The 17,242-nt window shown below is 42.9% G+C and overlaps 4 protein-coding genes across 5 annotated transcripts; 3 read left to right on the forward strand and 1 right to left on the reverse strand.

Annotated features, from left to right (window-relative positions):
* The first annotated feature begins 1,228 nt into the window (after window positions 1–1,228).
* On the forward strand, window positions 1,229–4,486 carry LOC109485965 (spore coat protein SP65-like). Of its 2 annotated transcripts, none has more exons than XM_019789669.1 (4): window positions 1,229–1,518; window positions 2,536–2,784; window positions 2,827–3,301; window positions 3,705–4,486. In XM_019789669.1, the coding sequence occupies exons 1-4, from the start codon at window positions 1,416–1,418 to the stop codon at window positions 3,748–3,750; spliced, it is 873 nt and encodes a 290-aa protein (XP_019645228.1). In that variant the 5' UTR covers window positions 1,229–1,415; the 3' UTR covers window positions 3,751–4,486. The 2 variants fall into 2 exon arrangements, with proteins under 2 accessions (XP_019645228.1, XP_019645229.1); XM_019789670.1 differs by having other exon boundaries at window positions 2,536–2,763; window positions 2,932–3,301.
* A 640-nt stretch (window positions 4,487–5,126) lies between these two features.
* Window positions 5,127–6,824, reverse strand: LOC109485881 (platelet glycoprotein Ib alpha chain-like). Its single transcript, XM_019789551.1, has 2 exons — window positions 5,987–6,824; window positions 5,127–5,389 (listed from the first exon to the last, which is right to left on the reverse strand). Exons 1-2 carry the CDS (start codon window positions 6,487–6,489, stop codon window positions 5,293–5,295), a joined length of 600 nt encoding a protein of 199 aa, XP_019645110.1. The 5' UTR covers window positions 6,490–6,824; the 3' UTR covers window positions 5,127–5,292.
* Window positions 6,825–8,428: 1,604 nt separating this feature from the next.
* LOC109485845 (mucin-5AC-like) lies at window positions 8,429–10,746 on the forward strand. Its single transcript, XM_019789517.1, has 3 exons — window positions 8,429–8,435; window positions 8,524–9,271; window positions 9,444–10,746. The coding sequence occupies exons 1-3, from the start codon at window positions 8,429–8,431 to the stop codon at window positions 9,529–9,531; spliced, it is 843 nt and encodes a 280-aa protein (XP_019645076.1). The 3' UTR covers window positions 9,532–10,746.
* A 1,895-nt stretch (window positions 10,747–12,641) lies between these two features.
* On the forward strand, window positions 12,642–16,998 carry LOC109485955 (mucin-2-like). The gene is made up of 3 exons (XM_019789659.1): window positions 12,642–14,372; window positions 14,672–14,786; window positions 15,220–16,998. Exons 1-3 carry the CDS (start codon window positions 12,737–12,739, stop codon window positions 15,329–15,331), a joined length of 1,863 nt encoding a protein of 620 aa, XP_019645218.1. The 5' UTR covers window positions 12,642–12,736; the 3' UTR covers window positions 15,332–16,998.
* The last annotated feature ends 244 nt before the right edge of the window (window positions 16,999–17,242 follow it).

The following is a 17,242-nucleotide window of genomic DNA, read 5'->3' on the forward strand; positions in this document are numbered from 1 at the left end:
ACAGTTTGCCGCACCGGCTAGATATTTTCTTGCCATAATGTCTGCACAATACTTGTGCAATACTGTGCGCTATATCATTAGTAAGCGTTGCGGACACATTCGTCATAGGTCTTGGTACGATTTTGTACCATGGAAACGCAGTTTGCGATCGTACGGCAGCCGCACGACAATCGTACGGCGTATGTGACCAGCTCCTTAGTACTAATTCACGGATCCGCCCATAGCAAACTTATTGAATGTCGTCAGGAAAACACCCTTATCACATAACTGCTACCAATACAAAAAATACAACATGCAATATAGAACCAGCTACTACATCACGTATCACAGAAAAATTAGTATAACAGTCTCTTAATTACCCAAAGTAATCATCAAGTATCGAATTGTGCAAATCCCCGACACTGCACAAATTCGCCACGTAACTTATTGAGCCCACTCAGTAAAAGTGCTTGTCATAAAAATTCCTATAGGGGTGGCTGTAGTGGTTACCACACGCAGGGAACAACAACGTACCGTGAATTATTACATTATTTGCGTGTCTAGCACGCTAATGAACAGATGAACATCTTAATTAGTACTTGGATTGAAGATAACGCTGACGGTTGGGTGTATTGAACAGTTTAAGATTCTCCTAAGACATGCACGACTGGCATAGTTATCTTTTCACTCTCAGTGTATTTTTAGTAGCTGTGAGGAACATGCGTCAGCATATATGTGTACTATATACATGTCTAGTTTGACATACAACCCGATGTTTTGTAGTTTATGATGTTGACATAGAATGGCTGTACCGTGCCAAAACTCCTCCTAGTATAATATTCATTTAGCATTTAAAAAATTGGCAATATTCTTATATTAGCAATAGAGATGCGATCTTACGATTAAACTCTTATATTGGTTCAGTCAATTATAAATTATGAATGGGATCCTTTAATTTTATTTGTTTACAAAATACGTCTTTTTGACCATTGTTTATTTCTTGACACAGAAAACCCTTTCGCAACAAATAAATGACTGCCTTGAGTTAATTATCCGTCTTAAGTGATATTTTGATATACGATACGGGAAGCCTATGAAGCCTTTGAGTGGAGCCTGATTGAATCCCATGACGTCTTGTGGCAAGACATGTTCAACAAAGCATTGTTTTGAGAAGTGCAGCGGAAACGTCAGGTAAACATCACCGCCTATTTACCCGCTACTTCAGAAGCTACTTCCCCTTGCATGCCGCCATGCCGTCATAAAGACCCCAGGAATGTCGGTGACGCCCTGGATACTCTGTGGACATAATCAAAGGCGTGCCGCAGGCGTATTTAGTGACGACGCGACGTCTTACTTGGGGTAAAAACTGACGAACTTTCACAAAGAGAAGACCTTTCCAACCAAACTGTTAGTGTTGTAACTCTGTGCTCTCTAAGATGGCAGCGGTCGGTCTGGTTCAGTTGTTGATGGTGGCTTTTCTGTGGGGACAAGCCAGTGGACAAACAACAGCAATAATGTCAACACCGAATGGCAGTACAGGTGCGTAACGGTAGGCCTAGGTAAAAATGTCGTTCTTCCGTTTTCCTGACTGACCCTAGCCTATTTTTGGAGGTCGATCGCGCTAGCAAGGGCCACACAATGCCCTTACATCTGAATTTCAAACCCTTTGAAACGTTATTCACGCGTTTTTAAAAGCAGGTTTTTCGGGTAAAATATTTGTCACTTTCCCATGAGCAAATGGAGCGACGGGTCCTAGAGACATCCTTGATGCATTTCAATATTGTGTACTTTTTGTATCACTTTTGCCAACATCTAAAAGAAAAAAAAAGAGAGAAGCTCTACCTACCGGCGGTATTTTTTCAGGGCTAGAATAGGAAACACAGCATTTATTTCCTATCCAAGAAATTACTTCCTCTTAACTCCACAGGTAGAGGAATTACATCATCTATGAAATGTGAAACCATGGATCAGCACTGTAACTTTCGTGAGATAATTTGAGTTTAACGTATCGTTTACGTTACTGGTTCTAAGGTGTAAATAGTCTTTGTGTATTTGCCTATTTGTGTACAGTAAGGTGTGTATACATCTCAGCGTCTAGTGTTTCCGGTGATGAGATTATTTGTGTCTTGGAAAAGCTGTGATGAGTTGATGGTCAGTGATCTTGTCGTCCTTCGGTATTACAAAAATAAAACCCACGAGAAAGACGCTCTCTCATTTCTAGTCTGACGGAAACCTGTCTTTCGAGATTTCCTGTCTATTATAATCGGCCGCCTTTAGCTTTGCTCAGTCCCGTTAGCTTTGACCTCAGGCACGTTTGACTGCAGTCAGAATTGAAAAGCACAGACATAGCGCAACAACACAAACAACGTACTAGGGCTGAGTCACGTAGTACATGGAAAAAATATATAGGGGTGATTCATGGGTCAGATCTGTCAACACAAGAACACTTTTGTGGGGGGTACGATATATGACACCTGGTGACGCAACGGGATGTTCGCTACCATGTTAATCCTGACATTTGAACAACCTGGTAAACACGAATTCTAACTATTGCAGGTGGAGTGGTGACTACAGCTGCGGGTGGAATGACGACAGCAGGTGGAATAACGACAGCAGGTGGAATGACGACACAAACTGTGGGTGGAATGACAACTTCAGATGAAATGACGACCACTGCAGGTGGAATGACGACAGATGCAGGTGGAACTTCAACATCTGCAGGTGGAGTGACGACAGCTACAGGAGGAATGACGACAGCTGGCAGTGGAATGACAACCACTGCAGGTGGAATGACGACAGCTGCAGGTGGAACTTCAACAGCTGCAGGTGGAGTGACGACAGTTGCAGGTGGAGTGACGACAGCTGCAGGTGGAGTGACGACAGTTGCAGGTGGAGTGACGACAGCTGCAGGTGGAATGACGACAGCTGCGGGTGGAATGACGAGCACTGCAGATGGAGCGACGACAGCTGCAGGTGGAGTGACGACAGCTGCAGGTGGAGTGACGACAGCTGCAGGTGGAGTGACGACAGTTGCAGGTGGAATGTCGACAGCTGCGGGTGGAGTGACGACAGCTGCAGGTGGAGATGGAATGTCGACAGCTGCGGGTGGAATGACGACAGCTGCAGGTGGAATGACGACCGCTGCAGGTGAAATGACGACAGCTGCAGGTGGAATAGCTACTACAAACAAAGGGGGTGTAGGCAGCCCTTCCCAGGCAGACGAACAAACGATCATCATCATCGCAGTGGTCGTGGCGGCCGCCGTGCTTGTACTGATACTCGTGACGACCGGTATAATTGTGTACGTTCGACGGCATAACAAGTAAGTAAAACATGTATATCTTTCTTCACTAGAACGGATTTGAATTTGTGAAATTGGCTTGAATGAACACCCTCACTTTGCTACAAATGTATTTTCGAAGGGCTTTGTTGGATGTCATATTTATTCTTATCTTAAGTGAGGGCTTTTTTTTAAAGAAAACGGATTCCTTCTTCTTCCAAATGCATGAAAGCCCGATCGCCTCGACGCATCCAAGATATACGATTGGCACAAATTACATTTGCTGTCGTCATTCCACAAATAACATTTAGAGTCATCTTGGATTTAAATCTAACATTGTTTAATTAGTTATGCGTCGTTATCAATAGATACTCCAGTTCCTGTTTATGTAATGTAGCCCATAAACACATACTTAAAATTACTGCAAATTCACCCTTTTTTTCAGGAGTGCCACCTTGTCGTCTTCAAACGTCGAGTTGGCGCCACGGTGAACACTGCAGAATTAATTCACACCTTAAACCATGCGTTAAAGTCACATGTCTTCTCATGTGTGAACATGTACGCATGCTTTAAGGTACATAGATAGGATTTCGCACAGTGTAGTGACAGTGAAAACTACCGGCTTTACAAATGTGACTCCAAAGTTGAAAATGTTAATCTGTTCAAACAACTGAGGCGTAATTTCCCTCGGCAAGTATTGTTTACCTTAGCTTGGAAATATGATCATTCTAAACAAGAAGTACATAATCGTTTGATATTAAGTAATGTATTAGAGTGTTAGCCCTATTAAAGGAATCAAAACAGGACTATTTATACACAAAAAGGGAGTAGATGCAACCAAAAACCAAAATTTGTCTTCATTCGTTACACTTTTTGAGAAAGTAGAATACCACAGGCTCAACATATATAGGTCTTAATCAAGTTTTATATTCTTATACCTTTATAAGTTCTATATTTGATACGTTTTGTTGGAGGAGCGAAGGGCTATGTGATTGGTCTATTGACCCACAAATAGATTATTGTTTCCCCTTATATAAAGCTACAGATAGACAAAGGATAAACTAAGAAATTTAAAGATGAACCTAGCTAACTATAGAAAGATGATCCATATTGTCCCTTTTTGATAAGGTGGATCTATATTTTATACACTGAAATCTGACATGATTTGATATATACTATCATATTGATTTGTTCACGTTTTGTTATGATAATAAAATAGAAGTTCAACCTGTGCTTTTTGTTCATCTCTGCCTGATGGTTTTCCAATACTTACATAAATAGAATAGATGATCTGTCCATATCAATAATCGTATTGACGATATCAATAATCTTATTGATATTCGAATATAGTGTTGACATTAATTTTACATCACATCTTTTCATCTATCTGCATAATATGACCATGCCTGTCCTTTGATGCAATGTCAACCCTTGTCTTTACTTGAATTTTTTATTTATTTATTCAAATGTAGAGACAATTACGTATACAGACAATGTGATGATGCATCACGAGCATCCATGAAACTCTCACGACAAGATGTGATGAAGTACCCGAATTTACAAATGCCAAATACTCATTAATAGCACACAACACACGTAAACTTAAAGGAAAATTAGGAGATAAAGCGTTTTGTAGTAGTGGTAGAATTTTGGCGTAATCGACAGGCCCAACACTATATTCAACTGCACCAATCCGACTACGATAGCATGCTCACTCAACCTATCGTTAATAATAGAACTCGAGTCTCTGATTAAAATCCCACTGATTGATATGTTATACAGTAAGCTGTAAGTGTGCGCTCATCTGGACCAGGGCTTCTTTCTGCCAATCACCTGAGGATAGTCAATACATACACACGTACAACTGAGCAATGTAAAACAACCTTAGATACAACATGGTAACTACTCTTTAGATTCACAGCATTGTCAAATTGACAAATAAGACGTTCTCATGTGAAACGTTACTGACATGGTACAGACGCCATGTTTGTGTCCTGTTCAGTGTGTCATGTCGGTCAGCCAGGGCAGGTAATTCACGAAGCTGACGGGGACAGCCGTTGTCTGGAGCCGCTCTCAATCTGTCTCTGTTCTTCATGTGACTCCATCTCATGCTGAGAACCAACTCGAGCGCTGCAGGAGGATATCGATGTCAACATTAGGCTATGTTGATTTGATTATATGGATGACATCCTCCGGGAGCCCCAAAACTGATGCGCGCGTGCGAATAAAAAAAAAGTTTTGCAAAAAAAAAAGTTATTTTCATTATGAAATCTACGTGGTCATGAGGGTTGAGCAAATGGCACAGAATATGGTTTGGCGAATAATCTAGTCTTCAAGTTCATTTCTTTACAATTTCGTCTTTTTTCGTTTGATTTTGGCATTCTACGACATTGGTATAGTTTGTATTAATTTTTTTTTGTAACTTATGGTATATTTTTGCTCATTTTGCAACTGTTTTGTACGATTTACAGTATGGTTGAAAACTTTTTTTTTCGGAAACGGCCGAAAATTCATGCGCGCGCGGATGTCATCCATATAATCAAATCAACATGGCCTTATTTCAAATAATGCCCGAAAACATTACTGTGGTAATTATCAACGTCTCGTTCTAGCTTTGACATGTCCATTTTCTGTGACGCAGAACATGATATCTACATTAATAGTATGTACAATGTTAACGCTCTTTTTGCGGAAAAGAAAATATAAATTTTGCAATACAGGACACACCTTTTACGTTTCCCACATGCTTTGTAGATGCCATATCCAACTCCTCCAATGATGAGTATACCGCCCAGACTTGCCCCCACTGCAATAAGGGCGATTTCCCATGTCTGCAGGCCTTGTACGGAAGGACTGCTGTAGCCCGTGGTACTCTCGGTACCCGGCGGAGCTGTGACTGTGACGGTCGCGGCATCTGGGGTACTGCTTCCGGCTGTTACTCTCCGTGGTGTAGTTTCTTCCTGTTGTATGGTGGTTGATTCTTCTGGTGTAGTTGAAACCCCTTGTGTAGTTTCCTCCTGCAGCTGTGGTGTGGTTTCTCCCTGGAGTGTTGTGTCTTCCCGTGGTGTAGTTGAACCCCATGGTGTAGTTGCATCCAGTGTCGTAGTTGGCAACTTCGGCAAGGAAACGGTGGTCGGTATCGGTGTCGTCGACGGAGATGGGAGCTTAGTAAAGAACTGTGCATCTGACAACGCACACATCAATACGAAAACTGTAAATGCGATCATCATTTTTGAAAACCGTACACTATGTACTAGGGTCCCTCCTAAACAGTGTCCTTCGATATGTCTGTCTATCTAGAACGGTTACACATGTTATATGTCACATGTTTTGAGCATACGGTCCTTTTGTACTGTTTACCTGTAGCCGCTAATCTGCTTACCGTAAACAGTAGTATCATAGGTGTCACAGCGGTATCTTCGGTGTCATAGCGGTATCACAAGTGTCATAGCGGTATCATAGGTGGTAGCTATGGCTGAGGGTGACATGTATTTGCATGTCCAGTGGAAATATCACAGTTGTCCATCAGTTAAGCCATGTAAGCTACATTTTGGACCCACCGCATCGGCCCATTAATCTAATGGCACCTTTCAGGTGTGATGTAACCTTCAGGTCATATGTTCTGGGTCGTTCTGTTGCTATGACGCAACTGAACGAATTTCTTGGATATATCGCTGTTGGTTCACATAACCGGCAAACCTCGTTCATGGGTACAAAGAAACCATTTTTGACAGTAACTGAGGAAGAACAAGTTGTCATAAACTAATTAATTGTAAGATGTGATGGCCACTCACACTGGAATGGACCCCTATTTTTCCAAAAGTGCGGTTGGTTATTAACATGATTAATGTGTATGTGGCTCCCCCCGAATACTGGACCTCCAGGTTTACGCCCCATCCGAGAGGACGTCCCTAGACGATCCAAGCTATGTACAACTTTACACCTGAGTCAAGTGAGCTGATGAGAAAATGGGTGTAAAATACCTTACTTAAGGTCACAGCAATGGGGCCGACTAGAGATTTAAACCTTTAGATTGTAAGTCAACAAACCTAACCACAAGACCACTAAATAACACAGTGTGACGCAAAAATACTGACAGTAAATTTAAACTTGTATCGTTGAAGTTAGCGATGTACATACATGATACACCCAATGCTGTAATTGTATGACTCAAATCTGCGGAAGGCCCAGTGGAATGCTTCCCAAGGCCAGACAAACTTGCTTTCCTCATCAGTGTTCAAACACGCGCGATAGGCTGAGGGCGAACTTTAGCCTGCCAACAAATGAACTGATAAGAAGTCTATTGATTTGTCGACTGTAGGTACATGCAGTTTTTAAAATCATCGCCAGAGGTCTCGTATTTACGCATGTTTCATTATTGCGTCCAGGTAAACAACGTGTTCCAATCCTTCATAGCTATAGTTAAAGGTAAGTATGCTATGTTTATATTGTAAATCTAACTCTATATATGAGTGCAAGTAGTTTCAAGCCGCCAGATGTCGCTTCACTGCATGTGTCTCAAGGCTGGACTGCAAAGGGTCTGCTTCTGAAGCAAAACAAATCGTCATTTAAATTAACTCTCTGTCGTTTAGGGCCCCAAACAAAGATGTAAGAATGTTATTCTGTATTAAAATCTGACTTCAAATCGCGGTGGGGAAAATGCCGGTGATTTTTTTTTTATATTAATAATCTGTTCCTGTCCAAATGCGCCATAGCAACGGTATAATGGTGTAAAAATGATGTGGGGGTTGTAGTGCATGTGATAGGCACATTGGATTGATGTGTCGGAAGGTCTTAATGCAGTTTTCACCGAGTCACTGGGCAGCGACGGCAATGTTTCCGTTAGCAACGTAAATAGATTCCGCCCTCAGCCATAGTTACAAGCGAAGATATCGCTGTTTTTGACAAACATAGTGGTTGCTACAGGTAAACAGTATAAAAGGGCTGTATGGATCAAAGCAAATGAAATACATCTTCTGTCGTGTTACGAAAGACACGTCCCTTTTAACACTCAAAGATCAAGGCGTTTAAAGAATGTTCACGTTTGCAGTTTTTCTTCTCATGTGTGCGGTGTCTATATCGAATTCACAGAGCACATCCTCTTCTTCAGCGACGAGTGAAGCAACCACTGTCCTCACTACTTTACTAGGTGAGGTAAATTCACCCTACATGACCGGTATTTTGAGTTGTTGGCACTGGCCACTTGTTTTTTCTTCTTCATACGCAGAACCGTTTCTCACAAAAGCGTCTGTTTTGACTTGCAGAAACATCGGCGGTAACGACGGCCTCGCTCACGACCACAATTTCTTTACCAAACTTGCTGACGTCTTCTCTAGCGGACCAACTGACAAGCACACCACAGGAATCAACTACACCATGGGGATCAACTGCAACACTGGATGAAACCACAGCGCTGGATACAACTTCAACGCTGGAGTCAACTACAACACTGGTTACATCTTCAACACTGGACCCAACTACAGACTCAACTACAACACCGGTTACAACTTCAACACTGGACCCAACTTCAACACTGGACCCAACTTCAACACTGGACCCAACTACAAAACTGGTTACAACTTCAGCACTGGACTCAACTTCGACATTGGATTCTTTTACAACGCTGGGTGAAACAACAACACTGGATGCAACTACACCATGGGGTTCAACTACACCACGGGAAGACACAACACCCCAGGGAGAAACTACACCACAGCTGCAGGAGGAAACTACACAAGGGGTTTCAACTACACCAGAAGAATCAACCACCATACTACAGGAAGAAACTACACCACGGAGAGTAACAGCCGGAAGCAGTACCCCAGATGCCGCGACCATCACAGTCACAGCTCCGCCGGGTACCGAGAGTACCACGGGCTACAGCAGTTCTTCCGTACAAGGGCTGCAGACATGGGAAATCGCCCTTATTGTAGTGGGGGCAAGTCTGAGCGGCATACTCATCATAGCAGGCTCGGTATTCGGTATCTACAAAGCACTTGGAAAACGTAAAAGGTATGCCCTATGCATCTTATATGTATCAGCGTCAACATTGTTTATACCGTGGATGTTGTCAATTTTGATATTTCACTTGGTAAACAGTAGAAACGAGTCTCAGAATTGGTTACGAAAAATGATTCGTACATTCCCAGGAATTCTGTCCAATAATGTTGAACTTGTCCTGCAGCGCTCGAGTCAGTTTCGAACATGAGATGGAGTCGCAGGAAGGAAAACAGCAAACGCAGCAGCCGTCTGCGTCAGCTGCAGATCAGTGAACTACCCGCCGATTCACCCTGAACGAACGAGACAACACACAGAACAAATAGGGAGATCAGACTTGGACAATCTTTTACTATGTAACGCACCTTAGTACTTAGCACCTTAGTACGATGTTGGAAAACTTTAGGTTTTTAGTTTGTTATACGGCACGATCACATGCGTCGCCTGCCGTCGTACGATTTTGATGTCGCAGGATAATGCCAATCAGGCTGACAGCTAGAATCAAAGGCGGACAAGGGTTTAAGACAGTCATTTTCGTAACAACACAGTTTAATTTGGTTCGACACATGCACGACTGTTCCAAGAATACCTTCAGTTTGCGACCATACGGCGATCATACGGCGACTGTGACCTGGCCTATGTCTAAAGCTAACGTTGTTTTCGGACATTGGGTTGTGCTCAGATAATATGACGTGTTAACTGCACGGTGATTGATGACTCATTAGGACACATGGACTAATCAGTGCATAAACATGGGCGCTTATTAAAAAACACATCAATCACATTAGTCTTTTAATAAGAGACTTAATTACGGTCATTAATGATACATTGAGTGTGCATTAATTGAATTGCTGCCATTATGTAGGATTAGAAGAGTAAAACTATCCGTAGATTAAGCCATTTATAAAAAGTTTGGAACTCGTAATGATAAGGATTGACATGGTACTGAATTATACGCAACTTTAGTTTCATGTAGATAGATATAGATGAATAAATGAATTGATAAATAGGTATGACTTCAGGTATCAATTAAGGTATTACTTATGATGATTGACGCAATTAAGCAATAAGCGCAATCGTTCAAGCTGAATTTATATACCAATACCATGCTGACATAAAAAACATTTCTCTTATCTACGTCAGAATGGATAATTAATTACTAATCAAAGACGTAGCGGAAAAGCACCTAGGAGACACGGCAAGCGTCCGCGTTATCTGTGTGTCCAATTTGAACTGGGGAAGATAAGGTCGGTTGGGTTATTAATGTACTTGTGTACGATTCGACTGTTGTCTAAATTTGTGGAACGCCCTGCGAATCGCATTTTAGGGCTAAGCAAACTTGCTTTGCACATCATTATAGACACACAGGCGATAGGTGGAGGGAAAAATTTAACCAGCGAACAAACTGATAAAAAGTCAATTAAACACTTCGAAGGGCTGATAACTGGAGGTAGGTGTAGTTTCTGACATACTCGCCAGAGGGCTAATGTTTGCTTACACCTTTGTACTTGTACGCAACTTGCAGTATGTCATTGTCAGGTGATTCAGCGTTGCATCTTTTCGCAGAGACGTCTGATTAGCAACTATATGTAGCTGTTCCATCAGTCGCGCTATTAAAGATGAATGTAGAAATCATCACTATAAGTGACAGGAAATACAATGCCAAACTACTGCGGCTTCTGCAACACCAATCACTACAACGTGAAATTCTAGTACCCTTTCCTAGATATCGTTTCACTATGCATGTCTTTAGACATAGACATTGCTGCTTTCCGCTTGACCCATGTTAACGACACGGTGTAGGTACGGTCAGCGTGAGCACAAACAGATAATTTGGAGGCTTTTTTTCTGAAGCAGAGCAAACGCTCTGTACTCAAAGTATCATATTTGCTGTCACCTAGAATTGATAGAGTCCTGCAGGAAGACACCCTGGCACCGTACCTGTTTGTGCTAGTGCTGGACTACGCACTCAGGGTGGCCATAGAACTGAGAGAAGAGGAGCTGGGCTTCCAACTGGAGGAGGAGTAGGAGGATTGGGCCAAAGGTTGTGACTGACCTAGACTTTGCGGACGACATCGCCCTCCTTTCGGAAGAAGTCCAGCAAGCCCGACAGCTACTCCGAAACGTGGAGACCTCAGTTGCAAGGGTTGGCTTACAGATGAACGCGGGAAAAACCAAGTTCATGGCCTTCAACCAGCAGTCACCAGTTTGCTTAAAGACCACAGACGGATCCACTCTTGAGAAAGCGGAGGACTTCAAGTATCTTGGGTCCCACATGGAAAGCACCGCCAAGGACATCAACTCCCGAGAGCCTGCAACAAGATAGACAAGATCTGGAAGTCAGACCTGTCAAGCAAACTCAAGACACGCCTCTTCCTCTCAACGGTGGAGTCGGTACTCCTGTACGGCTGTGGACTGTGACTCCCAAACTGGAAAAACAACTGGATGGCTGCTACACAATGATGCTGAGGCGTGTCCATAATTTTAAATGGGAACAACATCTGACAAGTAAAGAGCTCTATGCTGGTCTCCCAAAATTGACGTCGAAAATACGAGCTAGGCGGCTACGGTTTGCTGGTCACACACTGAGGAACTGCAGGGAAATAGCCTCGAACCTTGTCCTGTGGTCCCCAGCACATGGGAGAAGGAGGCCGGGAAGACCCCCTCACTTACTCAGACGTGCTGCGAAGGGACGTTGGCCTTCAGGCTCAAGACATGGGAAAGGCGATGCAGGACGGAAGCTATTGGGCAGCCATTGTGGTTCGGGTGGCAGAAGAGGACTGGCACCCGACTTAAGTCAAGTAAGTCAAGTCAAAAATTGATACACAATGTCTAGCTACAGCACAATTGTACTTTTATAGAAACCAAACGTTTCCAAAATTGATTTATATTCCATCACTATTTCTATTATCATTTCTACACATTAACGTCATGCTAATTGCGAGCGCTGACAAATAGCTTGGTTTTGGTTAACATTTTCTCAAACATGCCGTTGATGTAAGTTATTTCGGGTGCGGCACCAATGTGTACTGTTTTCGTCAAATGTTGCTAAAAACTCATTGCCTCTGTGGTAACCGTTAAATTCAGACTGCCAATGAAGCTGTAAAGGAGTAACGTACTTTTTGGCCGAGTCTTCTACCACCGTCGATGTATTTGTAAATTTCTGTGGATTGTAGAAATACACAAATTACTAATAGATGGATGAGGAAGTAAAAAGCTTACCGCAGCTGTGTTTGTGTATCTAAGCTATTGATCCGTTTAAACGTCGATGCGAAAAGTACGGAAGGAGCGGTATTGACATGGCTTATATATAGCCCCGGTCTCAGGGTTTGTTTTTCAGCTACCATTTTTGCTTGCACAAAGAGCAACAGGCGGTGGTAAAAGAGCAACGTATTTCACAATATAGTGAGCCACACAGCGCGACAAGACTAAGAGTCATTTAATTGCAAGGGAACAGTTGTAGGAAGGATCGTTACAGCGATGAAGACGTGGGCGTACTGGACGCTGCTGCTGCTGCTGTGGAGCTCGGTATGCAGCGGCCAGAGAGCAACAACGGTCCCAACACTTGGCACTACCACCGATAATACTAGTACAACCTGGAGCGCCACAACTATTAATGGTACGTGGGAGTCGACAACGGAAAACGTAACCGTGTCGCACATGTTCACCACCGATACACCATCTTCCGCTACTACTACACCCATGCCGATAACCGCAGCGACTGTTACAACGGTCGGCACCACCTATAACACAACAGAGGGGTTGACGACCGTTTCCAATACAACGTATCTTATGATTACATATACGACGTTAAATACAACTGGAACAATAACCCTTGATACATCTGGAACAGCAATACCGACAGCATCGTCTAATACAACAGGAACAGTGATCCCGACTACAACTGGAGCTACAACCCCGAATATAACGACCTCTTCAACTGTAGTAACAACCCCAAATATAACGTCCCCTAAAACTGTAGCAATAACCCCGACTATAACGACCTCTTCAACTTTAGCAACAACCCCGAATGTAACGTCCAATACAACTGGAGCTACAACCCCGAATATAACGTCCCCTACAACTGTAGCAACAACCCCGACTATAACGACCTCTTCAACTTTAGCAACAACCCCGAATGTAACGTCCAATACAACTGGAGCTACAACCCCGAATATAACGTCCCCTACAACTGTAGCAACAACCCCGACTATAACGACCTCTTCAACTGGAGCTACAACCCCGAATGTAACGTCCAATACAACTGGAGCTACAACTCCGAATATAACGTCCCCTACAACTGTAGCAACAACCTCGAATATAACGACCTCTTCAACTTTAGCAACAACCCCGAATGTAACGTCCGATACAACTGGAGCTACAACCCCGAATATAACGTTCCCTACAACTGTAGCAACAACCCTGACTATAACGACCTCTTCAACTGTAGCAACAACCCCAAATATAACGTCCCCTACAACTGTAGCAACAACCCCTAATGTAACGTCCAATACAACTGGAGCTACAACCTCGAATGTAACGTCCAATACAACTGGAGCTACAACTCCGACTATAACGCCCCCAACAACTGGAGCTACAACCCCGACTATAACGCCCCCAACAACTGGAGATACAGCCTCGACTATAACGCCCCCAACAACTGGAGATACAACTCCGACTATAACGCCCCCAACAACTGGAGATACAACTCCGACTATAACGCCCCCAACAACTGGAGATACAGCCTCGACTATAACGCCCCCAACAACTGGAGATACAACTCCGACTATAACGCCCCCAACAACTGGGGCTACAACTCCGACTATAACGTCCCCTACAACTGGAGCTACAACTTCAACAACTCCCACTACAACAGTAGCCACGTTTACAACGCCTACCGTACCTGGGACAGCAACACTGAGTATAACGTCCACTACGCTTGGAACACCAACCCCAACAACACATACGGCAACAACGGCAAATACTTCCAACCCCTTCATTACACCTGTAAACGGCCCATCCAACACAAGTACTGAGAATGAGACTACCGACGTAAACAGCAACACCCTCTTCACAGCCAGTGCCCTGACCACTTCAATGACAAACATAACCTCAGGTTGGTATACGAATGTTTCAATAGTTTCATGAAAGTGCATTGTAATCTATCTTGACTGTGTTATTTGGTAACTTGACATACGTTGGCGCAGTTTTAGACGTACAACTTACAAGAAAGACAGAAGGACTCTTTTAAGCAGAAATTCACACCTTCTGGTTCATACGACGTTAGTCTATAGCCTGGCGAGAATTTGGCAGCTTTTTGAGCAATTGGAAATGCCTTACATCAAAGAGAACCGAACATTGAAATACACCAAAACTATTTTGTGAGTGAGCCTATCTGTTTTGTGTACGTTCTAGGCCCCAGCGGTCTGACGGGAGGACAGATTGCCGGCATCGCCATCGGAGCTGTCCTGGGGGTCTCTCTCATCGTGGGAGGGATCGGCTTCGTGACTTCCTTCTTCAGCAAGAAAAGGTGGGCATAAGTATTCATTCTTTCGTAACACATGGCAGAATAACTACTCACCAGAAAGCAAACTACCACCTGACTATACAGTCACTACGGAAATTGGTTTTGTACACGACACGACACGACACTACATCAAATACACACTGGAGGTAAATTCAAGACCCACAAAAAGGCATCTTTTGATGTTTGCAATTATTTGCAATAAGAATGTATGTTTAATTTCTTAAATTGCAACATTTGATGATAAAACGTGGATACATGAACCCATGTTCGTTATGTTCGTGCCGTCACCAGACGAAATGTGAAATATACACCAGAACATGTACAATGCAAACATTGTCAAGCAAAATCTAAGCATAAGAAAGTGATGACACAGAATGGTATTGATAAGGTATGACACATAATGTTAATGTTTGAATATTTTGTCTACTATCTTCAGTCGACTTGTGGTGCCTGCCGTGGAAATGGAGGAACAAAGGAACCACCGCGTCCGACGAACCGCGTTTGGCAGCCAAGAAGATATATCTACCGTGCGCAGTGGGACAACCTAGCAGTAAATAACTACCATATGTAGGGTAGGCTTCTAATGTATTCGATCACTTTGTGACAAATATGCATTCAGTGAGTACTGCAGATATCTTTCCAAAGTCAGTTCTGTCAGAACTTCGCGTTAAAAATGTTCCGAAACGTCGAGCAGGTTATGTTTGTAGAATATACAATCTCTGAACACAATCACAGTTTGGGTGCCTATATTTGGACCATGAAAGCTCTGGTATCGACGAGGGTCACTCATAAAGGCATGGTTGCATTCGTCATATTGCATATGTCGTTCTACGATTCTGATGCCGTAGTATTTTCAAGCAATCTGTAATAGAACCAAGAAAGCTTTATGGCAGCGTTTTTCGAACAACATAACTGAGTTTTGTACGACAGTCGTACCCTCAGTTTGTGATCGTACAACGATTGTACGAAGATCGTACGACAAATGCGATCGTGTCCTAACCAGCTGACTCAGAGACTCGTGAACCATGTTGTTCAGCCAGAGCTAGAAATGTCTGAATCACGAATCCCGGACCTAGTATTTGAACAGTGTTGTTGTCACGGATGGTTATCTACAAAGTAAATTTTGCAACGTTAGTCCATCCAAAATGTATAATAACTTAAAGCTATTCCATTGTGCATTAGTTCAGTAGCTTTGCAGCCTCGCTAATGATAGGATTATTGCAAACGCATGGCCAAGAGCAAATGCATTAACATAGATACATGTATTAATTGATTTCAATAGTAGAGAATTGGTTTCGTATGGTCAGGAACAGTTAGAAGAAAATTTATTTTTTCTTCAAAATGTATCAGCAATAGAATGCATTTCGCAGATTAGCACCTTGTTCTGTTTAAACGGATATGATATCTGATGTCAATAAAATTGTGCATGGTCATTACAGCCGCAATATTTGTACGCTTACGCCGTACCAACCGGCGATCTTTATTTTGTAATTATTGATTTTACACACCCTATTGACAAGCACTAAGTCAGACGCAGGTGACCTGTTACCTGTGCTGCCCGGTTGAGTTGACAGGTCAGGTCAGGATCCGCTTCACCTGGTCTGTTCCTGCGGCAATCGATGATGTGATCGATACGCTGATGTCATGTGTGAGTAGCCTGGATGTCAGCATTTCTAGCTTTAGTACGCTCTCTCGGTCACTTCCCAGGCAAAAAGACTGGACCCGCACATATTCTGTCCTTCTGCCATTTGAATATTTGTTCAAAAGTTAAATAGGTCTAGACGCGCTGATTGGTCAAACCGGAGTGACTGGGCCGTGGCGATATGGGTCATCCAGTCAGCACTGCTCTGAGAGCCCAACACCCAGTGCATAATGGTTGAATTAGCTCCACTGTTTTGGGCGCACAGAGAAGCGACCGATCATGAGAGAGCGAACTGGAGCTACATAGATGACATCCTGGCTAACATGTCAGTAATTCTATCATGCAAATATGCTGGCCTCAGTCATCTCCTGAAACGACTTTAATTAATATTGATGAAATAGAATGTCGTGATTCCTGGCCATAAAAACACAACTACATCCTCTATGAATGCCTTATTGAACCATTTTCTAGATTATGGTTTGTACTGTTGTACACATCTAGATGCGTGTTTGCTATAACGAAGCAAATTATATATGATCCATGGCGTGTAACAGTATCGCTAGAAAATAAACAGTATACATGTATACCCATTTTGCATTCTGCCTTCTTTATATTGGACGTACAATTATATAATCTTGGGCTCATATCGCCTCCAGTAGTAGGCATCCAAGCAAATATTCTCTCGTCCCTGCACAGATACTGGACAATAAGTAGTGTACCTGCCCTATTATTACGACATTGCAAGCGCCGACGACTGATATGCACCCGACACATTCTGTCAAATGCTGAACATTATCTGCAAAGTAATAAGTAGTCA

Source organism: Branchiostoma belcheri, unplaced genomic scaffold (genome assembly GCF_001625305.1).
Source record: "Branchiostoma belcheri isolate BF01 breed outbred unplaced genomic scaffold, Haploidv18h27 scaffold79, whole genome shotgun sequence".
NCBI classification, from domain to species: Eukaryota; Metazoa; Chordata; class Leptocardii; order Amphioxiformes; family Branchiostomatidae; genus Branchiostoma; species Branchiostoma belcheri.

What these genes read in the sequence shown, in the direction of transcription:
- LOC109485965 (XM_019789669.1), top strand. Translation starts at nt 1,416, where the DNA reads ATGGCAGCGGTCGGTCTGGTTCAGTTGTTGATGGTGGCTTTTCTGTGG. An exon ending in AACACCGAATGGCAGTACAG is followed by an intron (nt 1,519 to 2,535) that starts GTGCGTAACGGT and finishes TAACTATTGCAG; the next exon opens with GTGGAGTGGTGACTACAGCT. An exon ending in TACGTTCGACGGCATAACAA is followed by an intron (nt 3,302 to 3,704) that starts GTAAGTAAAACA and finishes CCTTTTTTTCAG; the next exon opens with GAGTGCCACCTTGTCGTCTT.
- LOC109485881 (XM_019789551.1), bottom strand. Translation starts at nt 6,489, where the DNA reads ATGATGATCGCATTTACAGTTTTCGTATTGATGTGTGCGTTGTCAGAT. An exon ending in GCATGTGGGAAACGTAAAAG is followed by an intron (nt 5,390 to 5,986) that starts GTGTGTCCTGTA and finishes ATCCTCCTGCAG; the next exon opens with CGCTCGAGTTGGTTCTCAGC.
- LOC109485845 (XM_019789517.1), top strand. An exon ending in GCACTTGGAAAACGTAAAAG is followed by an intron (nt 9,272 to 9,443) that starts GTATGCCCTATG and finishes CTTGTCCTGCAG; the next exon opens with CGCTCGAGTCAGTTTCGAAC.
- LOC109485955 (XM_019789659.1), top strand. Translation starts at nt 12,737, where the DNA reads ATGAAGACGTGGGCGTACTGGACGCTGCTGCTGCTGCTGTGGAGCTCG. An exon ending in AATGACAAACATAACCTCAG is followed by an intron (nt 14,373 to 14,671) that starts GTTGGTATACGA and finishes TGTACGTTCTAG; the next exon opens with GCCCCAGCGGTCTGACGGGA. An exon ending in TCCTTCTTCAGCAAGAAAAG is followed by an intron (nt 14,787 to 15,219) that starts GTGGGCATAAGT and finishes TACTATCTTCAG; the next exon opens with TCGACTTGTGGTGCCTGCCG.